Source organism: Sus scrofa, chromosome 9 (assembly GCF_054392235.1).
Source record: "Sus scrofa isolate SSC_HxYL_T2T_F1_AM1 chromosome 9, Sscrofa_HxYL_maternal_Yorkshire_Landrace_v2.0, whole genome shotgun sequence".
NCBI classification, from domain to species: domain Eukaryota; kingdom Metazoa; phylum Chordata; class Mammalia; order Artiodactyla; family Suidae; genus Sus; species Sus scrofa.
The window spans coordinates 97,038,659-97,062,174 of NC_139391.1; the positions used below are offsets into that span (position 1 = coordinate 97,038,659).

Consider the following 23,516-nt stretch of genomic DNA (forward strand, 5'->3'; position numbering starts at 1 on the left):
CTCCCCTCATGGCTCAGCAGTTAGTGAACCCAACCAGCATCCATAGGACATGGGTTAGATCCCTGGCCTCGTTCAGTGGGTTAAGGATCTGGCGTTGCCGTGAGCTGTGGTGTAGGTCGCAGACACAGCTCGGATGCCATGTTGCTGTGGCTGTGGTGTAGACCTGAGGTTACAGCTCCAATTGGACCCCTAGCCTGGGAACCTCCATATGCCGTGGGTCTGGCCCTAAAAAGACCAAAAAAAAGAAAAAAGAAAAAATCCTCCCCTTAACTAAGTAACCAAGTCCTCTTAGAAATAATGTATGTATGCAATGGGTTATTTTGAAATTGTTTACCAACAAAAGAGCCACACCCACAGTAAGATATCCTAAAGAGTAGAATGAAAAGACTTCCTGAGTCATCTGATCTAACAATTCCTTTCAAATCATGAAATATTTTGTTTCTTAAAGAATACCACAAACCAGGTTAAGACCTAAGAAAAGTGTTCACCTTTCTTGCCTCTTGCCATAAGCAGAAAGTTGGCAATTTTAAGATTACACTATTGCTCTAGAGACTTGGGAAGACTCCAAAGATCCTATCAAAATTATGAAGACAACAGCACTTGAGCTAACTTCTGCCAACCCAACCATCAGCTGCGAAGACCAGCCAGCTATGGATGGTGTCGTGGGCTATGCCAATTCAACCCCTTGCTCTGCTCACTGGCTGCCAACTGCCTCTTCCCTACTGTTTGAACATTTCTGAAAAAAACATTTCCTGTCATTTATAAACTTGAAATTTGCCAATTAAGTACTGCATGAGCCAGCTGTGAGGCAGGAACTAGAGAGTTTTGTCTGTTGAAAGAATGAACTCTTTGACTCTATTGGAAAAATCAACCTGGCAGGTTCCAGGAAGAAGAGTATGTTTTAGGGGGAGGAACAGCACAGTTCTGAGATGGAAGGGATTTATCCAAGAACAACAAGATGCATCAATTCTACTTTCATGTTACAAAGCAGAAGTGAGAAAACATGAGTAGAAAAATGAAACAACTCTAAAAGGGGAAGCAGTACATAAAAACAGAGTCAGAGTCTTTAAACCATTTAGTCATCAAAACCCACTCCTTGCCTCAGGCCATATATATTTAAAGTGAAAGTAGAGATTTACTTCTAACCTACAGGCATCAGGAATAAAGACATTATCTTAGTAAGTAACCTGGCTTCTCTGTGAGAGCTTCTGATGAACAGTAAGCTGCTCAGCAGCAGCTGGAGATGCAATGGAGGAGTACTGTCACATGCTGACAGCAAACACTTGCCAACCTTGAATTTTCTAATCCAGTTTTTTAAATATAGGCAGACCTCAGAGACATTGTGGGTTCGGTTCAGCACTATCACATTAAAGCAACTACGGCATTTGCAGCATACGGAAGTTCCCCAGGCCAGGGGTCAAAGCTGCCAGCCTATGCCATAGCCACAGCAACTCAGGATCCAAGCTGTGTCTGCGACCTACACCACAGCTCACAGAAATGCAGGATGCTGAACCCACTGACCAAGCCAGGGATCAAACCCACGTCATCATGGATCCTAGCTGGGTTCTTAAGCCACTAAGCCACAACGGGAACTCCATGAATAATTTTTTAAACATTTTCAACTTCAGCATAATTATAAAAAATAAATATGAATAGCATTTTATTTCTCTCTCTACTTGAAGCATTTTTAGGGAACAATGACATGTCTACATTTGATTTATGTGACAAAATGGAGCCTATAGTACTTCAAATAAACATCAAGCCAGGTGGAACATCTTTTGCTGTGAGCAGTAATTTCTTTAACCAGTGTTTCTTTAAGTTTAAATCAATATCAGTACTATTTTGGCTTCATTATTTTGCTTCATTCTTAGGGAAGATCCAAATAGATTTCCTAATTTTCAGCTAGGTTTTTGAGTTCAGTTTGCTTAAAGGCAAATACAGGAAGCAAATTTATTGATTTAAATTGGACCTCAAATTAGCCTACATATAAAAACGGGCCCATACCTCCTATTCCAAACTCTCGCCTCCCCCCCCCAGAAAAGCCTAGAAGAATATATACTAAAATGTTAATGGTGAATTTTACCTTTAAGCATTTTTGTATAGTTTTAATACTTATAGTAAACATATCAGTTTTATTACCAAGAGGGAAAAAAAAACATTTTTTAAATAAAAAGGCAATTACTGTACGCACTGAAAATAAAAAAAAGCAAATATGGCAATAAAGTGAGTCGCACAAAATTTTTTATTTCCCAGGGCATATAACCTACTATAAATGTAGTTTAAGTGTGCAATAGTATTATGTCTTTAAAAATGCACATAACTCATTAAATATAATGCTATTGGGAAAATGGCACCAACAGATTTATTCAATGCAGGTTGCTGCTAACCTTGACTTTATTTAAAAAAAAAAAAAACTGTATTCTGTAAAAACTAGAAATATTTGATCTGAAAGAAGAGTTCTTAGAGCTAATCATCTAACTCCGTTTCTTCAGTGTATGAGTGAGAAAAGAAACCCAGAAGGAAAAAGGAGACTGACCCTCAGTGATACAGAGTCCCTAACAGACTGGCTGGCCCATCCTCCCTCAGGGCTTTTGCTCTTTCCCACCCCCACCCCCCTTAGCTCCAAGGTACAAACACATCAGCCCCCGCACATCACCTTTAGCTGTGGTGTAAAGCTTTAGCAAACATGAATCTATTCACATTTGATATGAAATTTTGAGGCCTTTCTTTAGATCAATAGGCTTTATTAAATGGTTTCTAGGCCCCAAAATGTTTGAAGTGCAGGTGCACTGCAGGGAAAGATGCAAATATTGCCAACAGCAAAGGCAGAAATATGTGCACACGCTGCAAGACAGACCAAGGCTAAGCACACCTCACAACCTGGTGGCTTCAGAGACAGGCAAAGGAAATTCTCATTCTTACAGGGATAAAATATGAACAATCTCGGCAATGTGTGTTCTTTATAGAATTCTAGCCACTGATAAAACAGAATCCCCCACCTTTTCCCCCTGGACATTTCCCTAGACTGGTAAAGGAGGTATCACTCAAAACTTTCCATGATAGGAGTTCCTGTCGTGGCTCACGAATCCAACTAGGAACCATGAGGTTGTGGGTTAGATCCCTGGCCTTGCTCAGTGGGTTAAGGATTCAGTGTTGCCATGAGCTGTGGTGTAGGTCACAGACACGGCTCAGATCTGGCGTTGCTGTGGTTCTGACATAGGCCGGTTGCTACAGCTCCAATTAGACCCCTAGCCTGGGAACCTCCATATGCCACAGGAGTGGCCCACGAAATGGCAAGAAGCCAAAAAAACAAAAACAAAAACAAAAAACAAAAACTTTCCATGATAAGAAAACAAACCAGAAGGGAGAGATGTTTAAAAAAAAAAAATTCAAGAAAGACCCTAGAATGTTAATTTTATTTCGTATTTGTCTACCTCCAATTGTTACTGATAATGCAAATGAATTGTGAATTCAAAATTGTATAGTGTCTGCTATGCCCTGCTTATTTTCATAATATCGCTTCTCTCCTATTTCTAACCTTAGAAAAAATGCTACTCTTAAAAAGCAAATATAAAAATAAACATTAGTTCTCAATAATCCTTCGGCTTACAAAACAAATAAAAGCTGTTAAACATTTGCACACAAACATACACACACAATAGATTTGTGGGTACGGCTGTCTAAGCTGACTGTTTAATAAATACAAACATTCAGAATGGAAAACGTGTCTAGTCTTTATTGATGTTTCAAAGCAGTAAACATTCATTCAGGTGAAGTTCAAGATGAAGGAAGCCTTTTAAAAATCCTTTCCTTCAACATTTAAAAATAACTAACCTCCTCAAAGTCTCAAACTCTTCTTTTGACATTCAAAAACACATGTTGACAACCCTACCACCCCAAAACATTAAAAGAAATAACTCACGTGTCTCCTCTACAAAGATAAGAAGCTCCCATTGACAAGAACTGGAAAGCATGTGCTGGTGCCAAACTGATGAGAGATCCCACAGGGACCAGATCTTACAGTGAGGTTTTTTCCCCATTAGCATGTCATGCCCCACTACTCCGAGTGACAGTCTGATGGTGTCTCTTTGACTTCACCCCACTCAGTCATCAAGAAAGTCAAGGCACATTGTCTTACCTCAAACTGTGGGTAAGGAGGAGTCATAGCTGAAGGGGGCCCTGAGGTGGGAGGTGGCATCCCTGAAGTGGGTGGGAACAGACCCAAGGCATTCAGATTTAATCCAGGAATTAAATGTGCTTGAAGCTGCAATGGTAAAAAGGTCCCTTCATTTTCCAATTAAAAGATAAAGCGTAAGTGAGCATTTGTAAGTAATAATATTCAGATTGTGACCTCTTGTCTAATAAAGAAAAAAATCATTTTATGACTCCAATTTTACAACAAAGCAGATATTCCATGTGATTATACCTGAGTATATTACGCTATGTCTGTTTATATTTCTTTTTTCTTTTTTTTTTTTTCTTTTTATTTTTTGTCTTGTTGTTGTTGTTGTTGTTGTTGTTGTTGCTATTTCTTGGGCCGCTCCTGCGGCATATGGAGGTTCCCAGGCTAGGGGTCGAATCGGAGCTGTAGCCACCAGCCTACGCCAGAGCCACAGCAACGCGGGATCCGAGCCACGTCTGCAACCTACACCACAGCTCACGGCAACGCCGGATCGTTAACCCACTGAGCAAGGGCAGGGACTGAACCCGCAACCTCATGGTTCCTAGTCGGATTCGTTAACCACTGCACCACGACGGGAACTCCCTGTTTATATTTCTTGATATTTTAAAATACATGTGCTGTTTGCCTCCTCTTTGATCTGAGGTTTTCTCAAAGCAGGGAACATAGCCTTCCTTTCCTGTACGACCAGCTCACAGTGCCCAGACGTGTACGGACTCTACTCTCTGGGCACACAGGAAAAGCAGACAGAAAATTCTCCGTTAACTGAAGCAGCAAACAAACAAGATATGTTTATTGTAAAGCAAACCAAATAGCAAAAACAGCTATTAAGAGAGCTTTACTCCATGGGCACAAATTTGGCAGTCATGAGCCTAAAGACCTAAAACAAAGTCAAGCCCTTTGGAAACCAGGTCCCATTCCCAGGTCACTTCTACAAATAACCTATCTTTGGCATGAATTCAAAGGGGCCAGAAATGGGATTTTGTTTTAATTCAATTTTATAAGGGATGAGAGGGTAAGGTGGAGATGACAGGGTTCAGGCTTGAGCATACTAGAGAATCTTTTTCAAGGCCTATGGTGTTGAAATTACAACCAATCGACTGAAACATTTGGATGAGCAGTTATGTGAAGGCGGGCAGGCAGTCATGTGGGGGTAAAATGATTAGCATTCTAGGCTCTTCCCACAAAGGTAGTATCATTTTTATATGTCCCTTCTGTTAGGTATAGTGTTTCAAATGACAGGTCTAATCAATCTTTGACTTGAAAATTCAAGATGGACTTTGGAAATGCTACATTTTCGGCACCATTCCATCCATTAAGGAATGTCAGCGATTCACTTTATTCTATTTTATTTTATTTTTTTACATGTCATTTTAGGGCCAAACCTGTGGCATGTGGAGGTTCTCAGGGTAGGGGTCCAATCGGCCTACACCACAGCCACAGCAACGTCAGACCGGAGCCGCATCTGCGACCTACACCACAGCTCACAGCAATGCCGGATCCTTAACCCACTAAGCAAGGCCAAGGATTGAACCCATGTCCTCATGGATGCTAGTCAGGTTTGTTAACCACTGTGCCATGATGGGAACTCCAGCAATTCACTTTAATTCACCTGCACTACACAGATTATTTGAAACTCTTTTATCTCTCAGGTTTATGAGCAACCAAGTTTTAAATTTGTATTCATATAGCAGCTTTTATATGCACTGCATCTATTATCATCTTAATAAGCCCCATTTTATAAATGGGGAAACTGATGCTCTAGAGACCAAGTAAGTCATCCAAGAGAACAGACCTACAGCTAAGAAAGGGTAAGTTGGGACTCAAACCCAATTCACATACCTCTAAAGCCCACATTCCTCCAATACTAACCTCCCTCAAATTCACACTGCATGGGAGATATTAACCTTTTTTAGGTAGGTATTAGTCTACCTCACAGGTAAGAAAGCTAAGGCTCCAAGTTGGCTAAAATCACAGAGATAGCCTAGCCTAATGGCAATGTCTGTGTCTTCCCAACTATCCTAGGGCACTCGCTCTGATGCTAAAAAACAATTAGAAACCAGCCCTAATGATGACACCATGAAATAAACCAGTGTTAATGCAACTGAAAATATCTTTTAACTGTTCATCGAAATAAAGACATTTCCTTTATATTAAAACTAACATTCATAGAAGCAATATCATTTTCATAAGACTCCCTGATTTTCTTCATGATCTCTTCCTCCGCTTTGGCACATGTTTCCACATTGCCTTTGACTGTAATGGTGCGCTCTGGATTGTACAGTGTCAGTTCCTGCAATCTGCGGATTGAAACAGAGGGGAAAGAAATTACAGGAGGAAGACCGTTAATAACAGTTCAGCAAGGTGGCAATTAAAACCCGACTGTGGAGGCTGGCAATATGTAAAAGGGGGTGGTTAGACATGATGAAAAATGCGTAAGCCCCAAAAGACATGAATCCAAGAATTGTAAAGCTGCAGGAGAGAAGAAAATACTGCCCCCCCAATAAAAATCAGTGGGTGTACACAGTTCAAATAGGTCCATGTATACTTCTTGACCACTTAAACTGAAATGTTTTCACCATTTAATGGTAAAATGTACAGAAAATGATTGGAGGGATCTACAGTTTCATTGAAACCAAGAACCAGCTGAACATAACCTTTAATAAGTATGTACCCAATCTGCCCTGACCAATTTGAGGCGTAATTGCCATTCTCGTGCAATTGCATTTTTCTGGGTCACCAAGCAAAGAAACAGCATATAATATTCCAAAGGCATAAAGAATCAGAAATATTCCAAAAAGGCAAACCAGAATTTATATGTCTAAACTTGCTTTCCATCAGTAATTTTAGAATTTAGATCGAAATAGGCTGGAGGGAATAATATAAATCGATCCATTTTGACTAAATTTTTTTTTCTTTTTAGGGCTGTACCTGTGGCATATGGAAGTTCAAGCTAGGGGCTGAATTGGAGCCACAGCAACGCCAGATCTGAAACCCAGTGAATGAGGCCAGAGATCAAACCTGCATCCTCATGGATACTAGTTGAGTTCTTAACCCACTGAGCCACAATGGAACTCCTTGACCAAAATTTTTAAATGGTCCCTTGATGAATATTTAGACAACTAAAAAGTTAGAATGTGACAGCAATATTCAGAAGCTCCCTGCTTGACTTTGATGTTGTTGAAGCTTTAAAATCCAGTGACATGACATCTCGGACCACCTAAACCTGAGTCAGTTAACAGCCTCAAAGGGAAAGCAAGAGGACACAAGATTCAGTACACAGACTGAAAGGGTATACAAGCCTGGGACAGCTTTCCTCATATTCCTCGAGTTAGAATTCTCATTCTCACTACTGGCAAAAAGCCTGAAGCTAAACTTGAGCCAGCTCAATGGCCTATTATTCCTTAATTTCTTCCTAAACTTGTTAAAAAAAAAAAAAAAATCTACACAGCGAAGACTGTTTGTCTTTGACTATCTCAAGAAGTGTATTTCTCATTGCCAGGCTCAACCCCCCTCTCCCTTGCCAAGCACTTTGTATTAGTTTTCGCTGCTTCCAAAAACAGTTTTTAAGATTTTTTTTTTCTCTTAAAAACCTCCCCTTTCTGAGCATAAAGTTCAAGACAGGGTAAAATCACTTGTTATTTTTACCACTTGTGGTTTTTCCTTTCTTTCCAACCAAGCAAGACGTTCCTACTTCCTTACTGGCCCCTTACTCCTTGCTACAAGAACATATCGCCCCAGTCTTCCTCTACCATTCTCCACTAGTCCATCAATCTCTTTCCACCTCCACTCGTTTTTGTTTTTTTAATTTAATTTTGTTTTTTGGCTGTGCCTGCAGCATGCAGAATTTCTAGGGTCAGACACTGAACTCAAGCCACAGCAATGACACCAGGATCACCAAGGAACTCCCCACCTCAGTTTTTGGGGGTATTCTAAAGGAAACGAAGAAAAGTCACCTTCAGAAAAGAAAAGCCTTTCCATGTAATTTCAGAGCATTCATGCACCACAGCTGTGGTGGCCAGCCTCCAAAATCACCCACTCCCCAGGGACAGGGGGTCCCCTCCCATGATGAATAGAGCCGACTTGCATCAATAATAGGAAAATGGTCAAGAGTGCAACTTCTGAGGTTATGTTTATGAAAGACATGGCCACTTCTGTCCTGCTTTTTGTAGATCATCCTTTCTGAGCAAAGAGGGCTGTCATGTCTTTTTTTTTTTTTTTTTTTTTTTTTTTTTGCCATTTCTTGGGCCATTCCCGAGGCATACGGAGGTTCCCAAGCTAGCAGTCTAATCGGAGCTGTAGCCTCTGGTCTACACCACAGCAACACAGGATCCAAGCCGTGACTACAACCTACACCACAGCTCGTGGCAATGACAGATCCTTAACCCACTAAGCAAGGCCAAAGATCGAACCCGAAACCTCATCGTTCCTAGTTGGATTCGTTAACCACTGCGCCACGATGGGAACGCCTGCCATGTCTTGAAGACACCCCAAGAGCTCTGTGGAGAGAGCCATGAGGTGAGGAACTGAGGCCTCACTCCACCAGCCAGCACCAACTTGTCAGCAACATCAAGAGACCCTGAAAACAAAACCAACCAGTCAAGCTGCTTCTGAATTCCTGACCCACAGAAACTCTGTGACCCATAAATGTTTACTCTTGTCTTCAGCTGTCAAGTGTTGGAATGATCTGTTATAGCATAATAGATAACACACTGGGTTATGTATTCCAACTTTGGGAGTCTACACCAGAAAACTTCACCAAGACATCAGCTTGGAAATGTGAATGTTAAGAATTTAGTCTTCCTGCCTCTTTAGTGGGAAGAGTTAATGCTTTCAATATGAGTTAGAACCAGATAGCAGCCTGTAGACTGGTTTGCAAAATGAAGCCTATTTGTATGGGGGTACAGGCCGGCTCAAAGAGCTATAAAATGCTTAATGTATAACCTATAGCTTAGAAAGAATGTTTGCAATTTTTCTAATTCAGAAGAAAGCAGAAGTTTCCGTTGTGGCTCAGCGGTTACAAGCCTGATTAGTATCCATGAGGATGCAGCTTCTATCCCTGGCCTGCTTAGCGGGTTAAGGACGCGGGTTAAGGACCCGGCGTTGCCTCGAGCTGTGGTGGTGTAGGTCACAGACGCAGCTCAAAACCTATGTTGCTGTAGCTGGGGCATAAGCTGGCAGTTGCAGCTCTGATTTGACCCCTAGCCTAGGAACTTCTATATGCCACATATTTGGCCCTAAAAAGCAAGACGAGAAGGGGAGGGGAGAGAAAAGGAGAAAGAAAGGAAAGAAGGAATAGGAAGGAAGAGAAGAAAGGAAGGGAAGGAAGGGAAGGGAAGGAAAGTAAGAAAAAGAGAAAGGGAAGGAAGGAAACAGAGAAAGAGAGAGAGAAAGAAAGGAAGAAAGAAAGAAAAAAGAAAAGAAAAGAAAAGAAAAGAAAGAAAGAGGAAAGGAAAGGAAAAGAAAGAAAAGGCAGGAAGAGAAGGCAAGCAAGTCCAGCACTTACGGAGATATTGTGATTTTAGTATCTGTGTCTTGCTCAATTTTTTTAAGGTTTCTTCCTTCCTTACCAATAAGACGTCCTACAAAGTTATTATGGGCTAAAATCTTCAAGGGAATCTCTTCTGTGCTGTAAAGAAAAAAAAAAAAGTCATTAAATCAGGGTAAGTAAACCTACTCTTGGGTAACAAGATAATATTCATTCATTAAACATTTACCCCCTGCCTACCATATAAGAAGCTTTATTCTAGGTAGAGTTTAAATCTAGCTGACCATAAGCCTACATTCTAGCAATGCATGAGCAGAAGTGGTTTACATTGACAAGTATTTGGACAGAATTAATTTTTTAAAGTTTTATTTTATTCATCTCAGGGAATATCTTTCAATGATGGATTCTGTTAAGTCTTTGAAAACATCTTACTGAAACCATATTCTGAAACCCCCCAATACCAGGACACAATGTAAAAATGCAAAAGAGTATGATTTTAGAACAATTTAAGAACACATACCTGGAGATAATATGCGGAATTTATAAAAGAAAACAGAAGGAACTCAACAGCAGTTACACCTTGGGAGACAAGTGTAACAGCAGGAAGAGGGGTTTTCATTTTGTACCTTTCTGAGTTTGTAAGTCATATACATATTATTGTTTTAAAAAAGTCACTGGCCGGAGTTCCCGTCGTGGCTCAGTGGAAACGAATCTGACTGGGAACCACAAGGTTGCGGGTTCAATCTCTGGCCTTGATCAGCGGGTTAAGGATTCAGTGTTGCCGTGAGCTGTCACAAACACAGCTCGGATCCCACGTTGCTGTGGCTCTAGTGTAGGTCGGCAGTTCCGATTCGACCCTTTGCCTGGGAACCTTCATATGCCGTGTGTGTGGCCCTCAAAAGACAAAAAATAAAAATAAAAAATAAAAAATGTCATTGGGGTTATTTGGATGGTGGGCTTTTTTTTCTTTTCTCTATACTGAAAAATAATTTTAATCTTACAAAATAGCAACATGTGATACCTTTAACTAAAATATGTGTAATATATTTCGGAGGTCCCTACAGATCAAGGGCTGGTCATTACTCTGAGCTCAGCTTTTAGCACAGTACTGTGCTGTGTGCTATAAGCAGCATAGAACCCAATCTCTGCTCAAGGTTTCTGGGCAAAGATATTTAGAGTTTCAATCTGAATACCCCAATAAACCTGCAGTTTACCTATTAGCATAAGATTAGGGATTTCCCCACCTCAATACCCACCGCAGCTGTAAGATAGGGCTGGGCCAACATGCCCAGAGCTCCAATGAGCGCCAAGTAAAGAAGTGAGGATCTGGAATCCCTGCATTGCGAAACTCCCAGGGATATCTCTGGGATCTTGGGTGGGCTTCCGATGACCCTCATCACCTTCTTTTTCACAGCTAGACTTTTCCCATTAATACCACTCACAACATAGCCAAACATGAATGAACAGAAAATACTTAAAAGACTTATGCTTTATATCCAAAGCAACAGTGTCAACCCACTGCTATTCTTCACGACAGCATTACCCTTTGTTGGCAATTACCAAGTAAGACAGCATAAATCTCAGCCTCTTCACTGATTAATTCTCTTTACTCACAATTTTATATCTTGAGCTTCTTTATGCATAATCTCCAAAATTGATTTACAAGCCGCAGAGGTGCCCTCGGGGGTGGAGAGAATAGTTATTGACTTCTCAGCAGCACCTGCATTCTCCTTACGATGGACATCAATTCTTACAGCAGGCACAAGGGGGGAGAAAAACAAAAGCTGTAAGCCTGCATTCACAATAGAGTCCGTCATTACCAACTTTGAAGGCATAGGACTTCAGGGCAGAGTCGATGACTCACTTCCCTCAAGAGCCTTAAATGCTTGATAAGCTGTCACCATCGATGAGATGAGTTTTAATTCCAGGAATACTCCCCCCCGTCTCTTTGCTCAAGCAGGGATATCTTTTCATTCTGCCCAAGCTGCATATGCTTCATTTTCCTTTTTGGTACCACTGAGTCAATATCTCACATCTGAGAGCCTGTGTTCAAACAAAAGATTTTCTTCTACTCCAAACCCAAGAGAACCTTGAACACATTCTGAGAGAACTGAGCTGGAATCCCACAAGCCAGGTGGACTCCTGATTGTTACACACTATGTCCACCATCCTCTGCATGTGGGGATCTCACTCATCTGTTTTCTCTTGAAGGGCTCTTTCCACACTCTGCCTCCTCGAGTGAGGAGGATCCATAACAAATAGCAATCAGGAATGGAACCCAAAGAGATGGCAATTCTACTTCAAAGAAAAGCAAATGGCCAATAAACTCAAAATGATGTTCAACCTCACTGGTCATTAAAACAAAGTGTCATTTTCTTCCAGACCTACAAATACTTTAAAGGACAAAATTAAGTGCCGGTAAGAAGACGGGTGTATCTGGGCACGCTCCCACTTTTGGTGTGGGAGAGAATACAGACCGAACTGTCAGGACCCATCAAAGATAAAGTGTTTATTATTTTTTGACCCAAGAATTCTACTTCTAACATCTCCGACAGGTGTAGTCTCATACATGGCGCAAGAGTGGTATTTCTCACCCTTGGCAGTATCACCGTTTTGGGCCAGTCTAGGTCTTTGTTGGGGTGGAGCCGTCCTGTGCATTGTAGGATGTTTAGCAACATCCCTGGCCTCTACCCACTACATGCCAGTAGCACCTGCTTTATCCAGTTGTGACAATGAAAAATGTCTCCAGACACTGCCAAATGCTAACTGTTAGAGAAGACCACCACAGTACAGGAATGTTCACTGTAGCACTATTTATAATAGAAAGAAAACTGGAATTATCTTTAAAATACCCATCAGCAAGAAATGGTTAAATAGCATTATATCCACATTATACAACTGTATTAAAACATGTGGTCAAATTACAGTGCCAACATAGTAAGAGGCTCTTGATCTTAATGTGAAAACAACGCAATATATGCCATGGTATGTTTTCTTGTTTAAAGATAGACAGGAGTTCCCACTATGGCACAGTGGAAATGAATCTGACTAGGAACCATGAGGTCATGGGTTCGATCCCTGGTCTTGCTCAGTGGGTTAAAGTTCCGGCACTGCCATAAGCTGTGGTGTGGGTTGCAGACACGCTTGGATCTGACACTGCTGTGGCTATGCCATAGGCCGGCAGCTGTAGCTCTGATTAGACCCCTAGCCTGGGAACTTCCATATGCTGCAGGTGTGTCCCTAAAAAGCAAAAAATAAAGACTCACATTAGCAAACACAAGAAACAAGTCCTTGGGCATTGGATGAGGGTAATTTTTTTAAAATGTGCATACTTGTACCTTCTGAAATAAATGTGAAGTAAGTCTTCTGTTTAACAAGTACAAGAAAGGAGTCCCCTGGGTGGCTTAGCAGTGAAGGATTCAGTGTTACCACTGCTATGGCGAGGATCTGATCCCTGGCCCAGAAACTTCTGCATGCCACAGGTGCAGCCAAAAATAAAAAATTAAGAGTACAAGAAAGAAAATCAATTCTCCAAAGTATTTAGGAAAAATTAAGTATTTGTGAGTTCCTCTGACCACTCTAACTCTAAAGAGCAACGGAACTTGTAGTCATGAGAATAAATGATCACTTCATGCCAATCAATCATTGGAAGGCTTGGATTCATCTTCTTACACGTCTGACTGAAAACTGAAGATGTATCCCAGAATGAAAACCTGTAACTAAAAATAAGGTCCATGCAAAAATGAATTATGTAAGGGATATCTAGAAATAACCCATTAAAAACTATCTTAGATAACAGTGCTGATCTCAGGAACCATCTTTCCAGCCATTGGAAAATCCCTCATCACTGGAAGTATTGCTTCTCCTCTAGCAGGCAACATGTGGATCTCTTTCCTTCTGGTTTATTTCCACCTGCTCACTGTGTTAAGGATTACTAAACTCTGACCCCTGTGAGGAGGGAATGTTGCTTTACAGATTAGGGTAGCCCTTCCAAGGCCATTCCAGAAACAGAAGATCTGATAATGACTAGTTTCAATAGCAAGAGTTAATTAAATCTGCTGGCAGAGCTGCAAGTGAATCATCGGATACAACAAAAATTGCTTCCCTTCCCTCTGCATCCTCCATCTTCCTGTTTAAAACAAACAGTCCAATTTAAATCACAGAAGCTCTTTCCTCTGACAAGGAAATGAGTGGCTTTAAAAGGAACAACTCTAATCTGCCCCGTGACAAGGAAGGAAAACCATGTAGTAATTAGTTTCTGCAGGTAAAGGGGGATCAAACAGCAAAGAAGCTTTTAAATTTTAATATTAAAACCAGGCAAATTTCAGATGAAAACATATTAGGCTATGGTTCAGTTGTGTTCTACCCTCTACATTATGAAGTCAAGGCCACTGACTTTGCTAAAAAGTAATGAGCACCCAGCATCTCCTGCATCAAAGCAGGGGAAGACAGGACCAGACGTCACTCCACAAGGAAAGTGGGGATGCAAACACTAGATGCAATTCGTTTTGTTTCTGCATTAGAAATGAGCCAGCTACTTCAATGCAGGCATGGTGCCTATGATGAACATGGATAGCCTATGGAAATAAACACCTAGGCAAGGTATACACAGCACCATACTCATACTTCCTGAAAAAGACAACACTTAAGGCCTTGAACACACAAAATAATCGTGTGTGGGGTGTGTGTGTGTGTGTGTGTGTGTGTGTGTGTGTGTGTGTGTGTTTCTTTTTTGGCCACCCCACAGCATATGGAGTTCCCTAGCCAGGGATCAGATCCAAGCTGCCACTGTGGCAACACTGGATCCTTAACCCACTGTGCTAGGCCAGGGATTGAACCTGTGCCCCAGCACTCCAGAGATGCTATCAATCCCAATGCACCACATCAGGAACTCCCAGAATAATCTTTCTTACTAAATTTAAAAAGCAAAATAATCCACAGTCACCTCTGCAGCTGGCCCAAGGCCATTTCCCTACCCCTTTGTGTAGAATGACACAGGAGAGGTTTATGCACACAGCCTCTTCTCCCTAGTACACCCACAGTTCTCCAGCCATCCCAGAGATGTGTTTGGTAGCAGTTTACAGAACTAGGGGCAAGGACAGAGTTCAGAACACCAGGCTTCTTGGGGTCAAAATCCTCACTACAGCCTAAGAGGATGATTACCAAAGCAAAACAGCAAATATATAATGTGCTGGAAGTTCAAAATTAGCCAAGTACCTTAGATTTAGGGGTACTAAATTCACAGTTATTTCACTCATTTGACAAATATGAGAGCTATCTACCTACCTATCAGGTTGGGATACAGTGGCAAATAAAAACAAATAGTTCCTGCTTTCTACTCCTAAAAAGTTAGCTCCATGGTTTGATGGAGAAGTTTCTAATCCCTGAAAACCTGCCAATTAAAACTATCAAACAACATCCTAAAGAAAAAGCCATTCTAACTGCATGGCTTAAAATGCAGGATAAATATGAACCGTTAAGCTGAATGATTCTTCACTGAAGTAAATCAAGACTGAAAAACTAGCCCTATATTGGACCCAGAAAATTACTTCTCCAAGTGCTAAAAGTGTCAGTGGAGGTCAGAGTGGAGATGGGGGAGCAGAGAACAACAGAGAAGCTGCCCTTTCACTCATCAAGGCCTCCCTCATCAGAACTGGATTAGGGAGTTGCTGTCCTGGCTCAGCAGTTAACGATCCTGACTAGCACCTATGGGGACAAGGGTTCGATCCCTAGCCTCGCTCAGTGGGTTAAGGATCCAACATTGCAGAAAGCTGTGGTGTAGGTGGCAGATGAGGCTCGGAACCGCCTTTGCTGTGGCTGTGGTATAGGCTGGCAGCTATGGCTCTGATTGGACCCCTAGCCTGGGAACCTCCATATACTGCGAGTGCAGCCCTAAAAAAAAGGGGTAGGGGGATTAGGTATCATTTGTTTTCACATGTGTGAAAATTTGAGGCTCCCTTTGAGATTAAGGTTTAGCCTCAGGTTTATATAAAACGAACACTAAAGATATCAAATCACAAAGTTTTTCAGAATTCCCTAGCACCAGACAAGAAGGGATCATCACAACCATGTTCAGAAGGATGTGAAGCACCAAAAGAACACACTCCGTTACTAAGACTCCCAAGGGGAAAATACGAATGCCCACCACACTCAGGAATACTCACTTAGACTGAGTCTGTTTGGTAATGTTCCGAATGGTGGCACCTTCTTTTCCTATAATGGCTCCAACAAATTGGGTGGGAACCAGTAGGCGTAGAGGCAAGTCACATGGTTTCTGCTTGGCCCCTGATCCTGGAGACCCCTGCCTCGATGAGCCCCTCTGCGCAAACCCACGGCGCCCCCGGGGCTGCTGCGAGGGGTTGTGCTGGGCGGCCATCTCGTCAGGGATGTAGGCCACTTTCAACGTGAAGCTCTCCAGCTGGTATCCATTCAGTTTGTCTAAAGCTCTGGAAGGTGACAAGGAGCGGGGGGGGGGGGGGGAAGGAGAAGAATCGAGCTATGTAACAAACCTTTTAGCCAAGCAATACCCACCTCTTCCAGTCACGATTATTTGCTCTAAAACTTCCGGATAAAGCCACTGAACAAGTAGCAAACCCAGAAAATACACAGAACCACCACCACCCCTTTTCCTTTGAAGTACACATAGGGAAGACCAACAAATTTCCAAAGGGAACATATTTGTCATCTACCAAGAAAGCAAAAAAAACACTACGTCACTTGACTAAGCTATTAACCATGAGGTTACTAACAGCTTAGGAGTACCGCAACAGCAAGAGAGCGTGAGCAGTCCTTGTCCTGGCCTGTCTTTCCAAATCAGAGTGGAAAAGATGTTACAAATATACACCTCCCATACTTAACCTTTTTTTTTTTTTTTTTTTCCTTTTAAGGGCCACACGTTCAGCACATGGAAGTTCCCAGGCCAGGGGTTGAATCTGAGCTACAGCTGCCGGTCTACATCACAGCTCACACCAACACCAGATCCTTAACCCACTGAGCGAGGCCAGAGATAGAACCCTCAACCTCATGGATCCTAGTCGGTTTTGTTACTGCTGAGCCATGATGAGAACTCCCTTCAACCTCTTAAATACCAATATTTAAAACATTTTAAGAATCAAAGGACATAAATCTCTAGGCCACTCACTGGAAATCAGCAGGATTTAATACTCAGGCATTAAATTAATCAACCACTCCAATTGCTCAATACCTATTATGAAGCCAAGGAAATAAGCAGTCCCTGACCTTGTGGACTTTATGATCTGATTTGGGGCAGAGAGAAGAGGTGGTAGTGAATCAAAAAAAGCAAATGGAGCTATTTTCTACCTTATCTATCTATCCATCCATTCATCCATGCATCAATTCATCTCTATATTTTGGAAGGAGATTTCACTTTTGAATCTTATTATGGAAAACTATCCAATCTGAAGCACACACATCAATAAATTTTCGCAAGGTGAACACACATATTCAGATGCAGAATTAGGACATGCCAGTGTCCCAGAAGCCCCACCAGTACCTCCTTCCAGGAAGTGCCCCTCCCCTAGGCTTCTAACTCCATAGATTAATTCTGCCTATTTAAATTCCTATATAAATACACATGAGTAGACATGTACTCACTCACATCTCGAATCTTTTACTTATCATGTGTTTGGGTTTTTGTGGGGTTTTGTGCCTTCTGTTTTTTTGTTTTTTTGTTTTTTCTTTTTAGGGCTGCACCTGAGGCATATGGAAGTTCCCAGGCTAAGGGTCAAATCAGAGCTGTAGCTGCGGCCTACACCGCAGCCACAGCAACGCCAGACCTGAACCACGTCTGCAACCTACGTCATGGCTCACAGCAACGCTGGATCCTTAACCCGCTGAGCAAGGCCAGGGATCGAACCTGCACCCTCATGGGAAGTAGCTGGGCTCTTACCCTGCTGAGCCACAATGGGATCTCCATTTATCATGTTGTTCAGATTCATCCCAATTATTGTGTTCTTGTTCACCTATATATTTTAAAAGTGGAGCACTCAATAAAAAGTTGACAGAGAAGATATGGCCAAGTTTACAAAAGCACACATAAACACAATCCTAATAATACACACTCCCAGTGCACAAAAAATTAAAAATAAAAGGTCCCACACTTCCTCTAGGATTACTCAAATTCTTTGCTCAGATGGTGTTCTAACAGACCCTACGTTCCACCCAGGCAGGGCAAGAAAAACAGGCATGAAATGGTCTCTCTCTCACTGCTCAGAATGGTCATTTCTGGTTCAAAAATCACTTTCCTTATTTAGATAGCTTTCAATTTTTGACTTAGAAGGAAAGGGGGCCAAAAAACCCCCAAATAGTCCCAGCACCAAAAAGGTACCAAAAGGAGTTCCTGCTGTGGCACAACATCAGTGGCATCTCTATAGTGGCAGGACACAGGTTTGATCCCCAGCCTGGCACAGTGGGTTAATGGACCCAGTGTTGCCACAACTGTGGGTTGGATCTGATCCTCCATCTGGGAACTCCATATGCCACAGGGTAGCAAAAAAATTTTTTTAAAAAATTAAGAAAGGGGCTGGTACCCAAAGCATAAAATTGCCTGGCAGATCTAGGTAATCAGACAAGGCATACTGATGTTCTTAGGATCCAAAATTCTGACCTTTTCTCACTTTGATCCTGTGTTCCATCACTGTCCTACAGTGCTTTGTATGAACTCTTATTATAAAAGATACCAGTCATACAAAAAAGTAATTATCAAGAAATTTCTGGGAGTTCCCATCATGGCTCAGCAGTTAACAAACCAGACCAGGATCCATAAGGATATGGGTTCAATCCCTGGCCTCGCTCAATAAGGATCCGATGTTGCCGTGAGCTGTAGTGTAGATTGCAGACGTGGTGCGGATCTTGCATTGCTGTGGCTGTGGTATAGGCTGGCGGCTGGCAGCTATAGCTCAGATTCAACCCCTAGCCTGGGAACTTCCATATGCAGCAGGTGCAGCCCTAAAAAAAAAAAAAAAAAAAAAAAAAAAAGGAAAAAAAAAATTTCTGTCACCATCATCAACCCTTGAAGACCCTTCCCACAGTAACTGTTAACTCTGAAAACTTCTGCAAACAGACCAGTACTTTCCATATGTTCACACAGGTGTGTATGTGTTCAGTACCTTCTTTAAAAGCATAACTAAGATCATGATATGCATAGTCTTGTGACTTTCTTTTTTTCCAAATATAATCTATCTTGGAACATTTCCCATATGATTCCCTATGTTAAAGAACATTCTATTCATTAGCTTTTTGGATGAGAGCGGGCACATGGCATGACTTGTTTTACTAATGCCTTGATACAAGAATCCTAACACATTTTTCCTTGCTTCTTCCCTCTCCCCTTTTTTCTTAAAGGAAAATGTGGATTAAATATTTTGACTCTTTTATTCTTTCTTTTCGGCTGCACCCTTGGCAAATGCACGTTCTCAAGCCATGGACTGAATCCAAGATGCAGCTGTGACCTATACCACAGCTGCAGCAATGCCCAATCCTTAACCTACTTCGCTGGTCTGGGGATAAAACCCTTGCCTATGTGGGAAAAGAAATGAAGAGAATGGATGTGTGTACATGTATAACTGAAATACTATGTTGTACAGCAGAAATTATCACAACCTTGTATATCAACTTTCAACAGAACTTAAAAAAATGAAAAAAAAGCAACTTTAAACCTTTCCAAAGACCAAAAGAAAACATATCAATGAAAGTTCTTTCAAAAACGTAAGGAAAGCCAAAGCCAAAGAGGAAATTAACTATAACTACAAGCATAAAAGGCAATACCCTACAACTTCCTTTCCCACTGCAAAAATGAGTAACGCCAACTTCAGAAGAGAGTCAGTAAAGTTTGAATGTGGAATTAATTCAGTAATAATACCAAAAAAGGTAATTAACTTCCTTCAGTGATAGAGGCAGAGAGACAGACATCCTTCTCCATGGGAATAAACAGAGAACCACATGGACGTCACTAGACACTTGTATGTATTCTGGGGCTCTTAAATAAAGTCACATGTGTCCCAAGAAACAACTCTCTCAACTTGTCATAAGTTCTAACTTCCAAACTTCACAGTGCTGCTTTAAAAAGATTTCTTTGAGGGGAAATGAAAAGATTCCCTCACTCAGGAAGGTCAGATCGCACAGTGCCCCTGTACCCAGCACACAGTCTGGGTCCCAAAGGTTCCAAACTCAGGGTGCTCCTGTCAGGGAGCAGGCAGCACGGGCTGCATAGATTCCACTACTAACTGCCAATGAAGCAGGGTTCCCAACTCCTCAACCCACCGGGTTCCAAACTTGGACACGATGAAGGTGCAGGAATAAAACTTAACTGCATGCAATTACTTTCCCATGACTAAAGATGCTAAGTTTCTGAATTTTAAATCAACCACTGTAGCCTTTTTATGCAGAGTTTCCTAGACAGCTTCATTTGGTGGTCTGCTGAGTTCAGGAGAAAACATTATAGTATTTTCACCAACTCTACTGTATACGCAAGACGCATGATGAACAACCATCGTCATTATTATTCAAAACATTTGTGCTCAATTCAACAGAAATTAAGAATGTTTATCCCACATGTGTATTACTCAGGATGCTGTTTCCCATTACTGCTGGACTCTGCCCTGATGCTGTTTTAACATTCATTCAGTAGATGGCGAGTAGTTTTGCTAGCTGGCAGCACTTATTGGCATTGATGAGTTTATTGGGGTAGATCACAGTGTAGAGCTGAAAGGGCCTTGCAAGAGAGAATAAGTAGTTTATTCTAAGGATGAAAGAGAAAGAAGAAATGAGACCCATCTGAACAGTACAAACAAGGATGAATTAAGAGACCAGAATTCTTGACCAATTTGAACAAAAAGTCGCCATGGAACCATGGAAAGGTCATTTTGTTGGTTGCATTAGCTTCCTCACCTACAAAACTAAAAGATTAAATTTATGGTCCCTTTCAATTCTAAATTCCATGTCTAAAAATCTCTTTTTTTTTCCAGGCTGCACTTGCAGCATATGGAAGTTCCCAGGCTAGGGGTCAAATCAGAGCTGCAGCTGCCAGCCTATGCCATAGCTCTCAGCAATGCTGGATCCTTAATCCACTAAACGAGGCCAGGGATGGAACCTGAATCCTCATGGACACTATGTCAGGTTCTTAACCTGCTAAGCCACAACACCAACTCCAAAATCTCCTTTTTCTTACTCCTACACCTCACTGCTGGGTAAAACATAGATCCTAACAAAATGAGGCTTAGCTGTTATTGAAGTCATAACCATTTCATTTTCTCACTGTACCAAGAATAAGAGGTTGAGACATACAATTCAGCAATAATTACCAAAAGCCAAATAGTATGAAGGCAGGGATGCATCTTAAGGAAACAGTTATGGATAAAGCCCAGATATTTACCAACAAAGGACTTCATTGCTAAACTAGTTCTAAAACAAAAAAAGTGCAAACAACCTCGATGCCCAGTAGAGGACTAGCTACACAGACTGTGGGAGGAATGAAATACTAGACAGAGATTACTAATAGTATAAATATATTTCACAGAAAGACAACCTGAACAGCTCTACCAGATGATATTTGACCTTTTAAAAGCTGAAACACCTGGGCCCAAGTCTACCAAACTTGGCAAACTTCACAGTCATTATCTCTGAATGGCAAAAAAGGCAACAAATTTGTCTCACTACTCGCTCTACTGATTCTTTTTCCAGAATACATCTTCAATGCACATAATTTTCAAAGTTTTAATGGTAAAAACTCTCTCCTTAGCCACCAGCCAAGTTGCTTCAAACACTTCTGTATCTGATATAGATCTTCAAACTAATATAAAAAGATCTGCAATAACAGCTTCAAAATATAAACTATATTCCTACTCCCCAACAACAACAAAAATACACATCAGATATAAGAATTCTTAAAAAAGCAAAGAACTAAATACCTACAAATTCTGAAGGGTTATTTCTTTGTCACCTGTTACAAATCTTCCAATTAAAAGTGTTATCTGGGAGTTCCCGTCGTGGCGCAGTGGTTGACGAATCCAACTAGGAACCATGAGGTTGCGGGTTCGGTCCCTGCCCTTGCTCAGTGGGTTAGCGATCCGGCGTTGCCGTGAGCTGTGGTGTAGGTTGCAGACTCGGCTCGGATCCTGCGTTGCTGTGCCTCTGGCGTAGGCTGGTGGCTGCAGCTCCGATTCAACCCCTAGCCTGGGAGCCTCCATATGCCGTGGGAGCGGCCCAAGGGATGGCAACAACAACAACAACAACAAAAGACAAAAGACAAAAATAAAATAAAATAAAATAAAAGTGTTATCTGAGCAACCCTGGAAGATGGAAGGAGACCCAAGACTCTCTTGCTTCCAGGAACAATAAACTCTAAATACATACCTCTGGTTTTAATAATTTATTTAAGGAGTTCCTGTCGTGGCACAGTGGTTAACAAATCCGACTAGGAACCATGAGGTTGCGGGTTCAGTCCCTGCCCTTGCTCAGTGGGTTAAGGGTCCGGCGTTGCCGTGAGCTGTGATATAGGTTGCAGACACGGCTTGGATCCCGTGTTGCTGTGGCTCTGGCGTAGGCTGGTGGCTATTACAGCTCCGATTCGACCCCTAGCCTGGGAACCTCCATATGCTGCTGGAGCGGCCCAAGAAATAGCAAAAAAAAAAAAAAAAAAAAAAAAGTTGTCAGTGTCTTTACTCATTTATTATTTTAATAAATAATTTGAGGCTTAAGGCTAAAACAAATGCATTTCCTAGTAATACTGACACTATTAACCTTTGATTTTTCTTAGCCACAAGGTAGAAGGAATTTCCATGTTAAATTTTGTCTTAGAGACATAGCTTTATTGAGGAATCCTCTTAAAAGTGTCACTCACAGAGCTTTAAGTAAAAAAGAAGGCTTTTCAACTAGGTCCCTTACTCCTGAGTGTCAGTGGCCAGTCATCTGAAATGAAGTACCTTGAATGGTAATAGAGTGTTATCAATAGCAGTGAAAAAATGCTAGGGAAAAATGCCTAATAGCTGCTAACTTAGGAGCTCTTACTACCTTTTATGTATTTTGCTAAGTGTCTGAAGCATTGTATTAGTTTCCTTCAACAGCCTCAATGAGTTGAAGACTATAGTTATTCCCTTTTTACAGACAGGGTTGTGCTAAGACAGATGAACCTAACCAGAGTCACAGCCATAAAAGTGGCACAAGGGAGTCCATCCCATGGAATCGGATTTTGGAATGTATCCTCTTAAGCCTCATGCTATACTCGCACATGCACATCCCAGTTACAGAGACTCCAGATGCTAAGGGGAAAAGAGAAGACAGCTGAGAATGTCGACTCAGCCCTTGTCACCTAAAGTAAGCTTCGGATGGCTGCCAAGGGAAGGGCAAGAAGAAATGCCACGTCAGCGCAGGCAGCAGACATTCTTGCTGGAGCTCAGAGAGCGGGCTCACAGGGTTCAGTGGACCAAGTGCCTGGATGGACCAGCCTCCTCCATATCAGCTCCACTTTCAGCTGCTCTACAGGCAGCCCCAAACCAGTGGGTCAAACGAAAATTATTATTCAGTGGGCACCAGGCCATTTGATAAGACCATTGCCTATAAATATGCCTGATTATGAGTTTTTTATCAACTCTCATTTTGTCAACTCTCATTTATCAACTCTCTCTGAGCTGGAAAACTGAAGCTCAGAGAGGTCAAGGTGACACTCAGAGCTTGGACAGTCAACTCAAGGGCCCATGCTTTCTCCACTACACCCAATGTCTCTCAGACAAAATTCTCAGAGAATGATAATGTACTTGACATATTTTTCTAAAAACTTACTAGAAATTTGTAATAAACCATTTTCATAACATTGCACACAAAACTCATCTG

At 41.6% G+C, this 23,516-nt stretch overlaps 1 protein-coding gene across 13 annotated transcripts in view; it reads right to left on the reverse strand.

The window, feature by feature from the left end:
* Positions 1 to 23,516, reverse strand: part of IGF2BP3 (insulin like growth factor 2 mRNA binding protein 3) — a 167,138-nt gene that overhangs the window by 26,972 nt on the left and 116,650 nt on the right. For 8 of the 13 annotated variants that reach the window (XR_002335868.2, XR_014815981.1, XR_014815982.1 and 5 more), the window contains 5 exons: positions 15,833 to 16,114; positions 11,283 to 11,417; positions 9,687 to 9,809; positions 6,345 to 6,480; positions 4,139 to 4,264 (listed from right to left, as the gene is read on the reverse strand). Coding sequence is in view for 8 of the 13 variants with exons in the window: in XM_021063449.2 (XP_020919108.1) it covers positions 4,139 to 4,264; positions 6,345 to 6,480; positions 9,687 to 9,809; positions 11,283 to 11,417; positions 15,833 to 16,114 (802 nt within the window). In the remaining 5 variants the exon portion in view is untranslated. The remainder of the gene's footprint in view (positions 1 to 4,138; positions 4,265 to 6,344; positions 6,481 to 9,686; positions 9,810 to 11,282; positions 11,418 to 15,832; positions 16,115 to 23,516) is intronic. The other 5 variants (XR_014815980.1, XM_021063452.2, XM_084977265.1 and 2 more) reach the window with 1 other exon arrangement.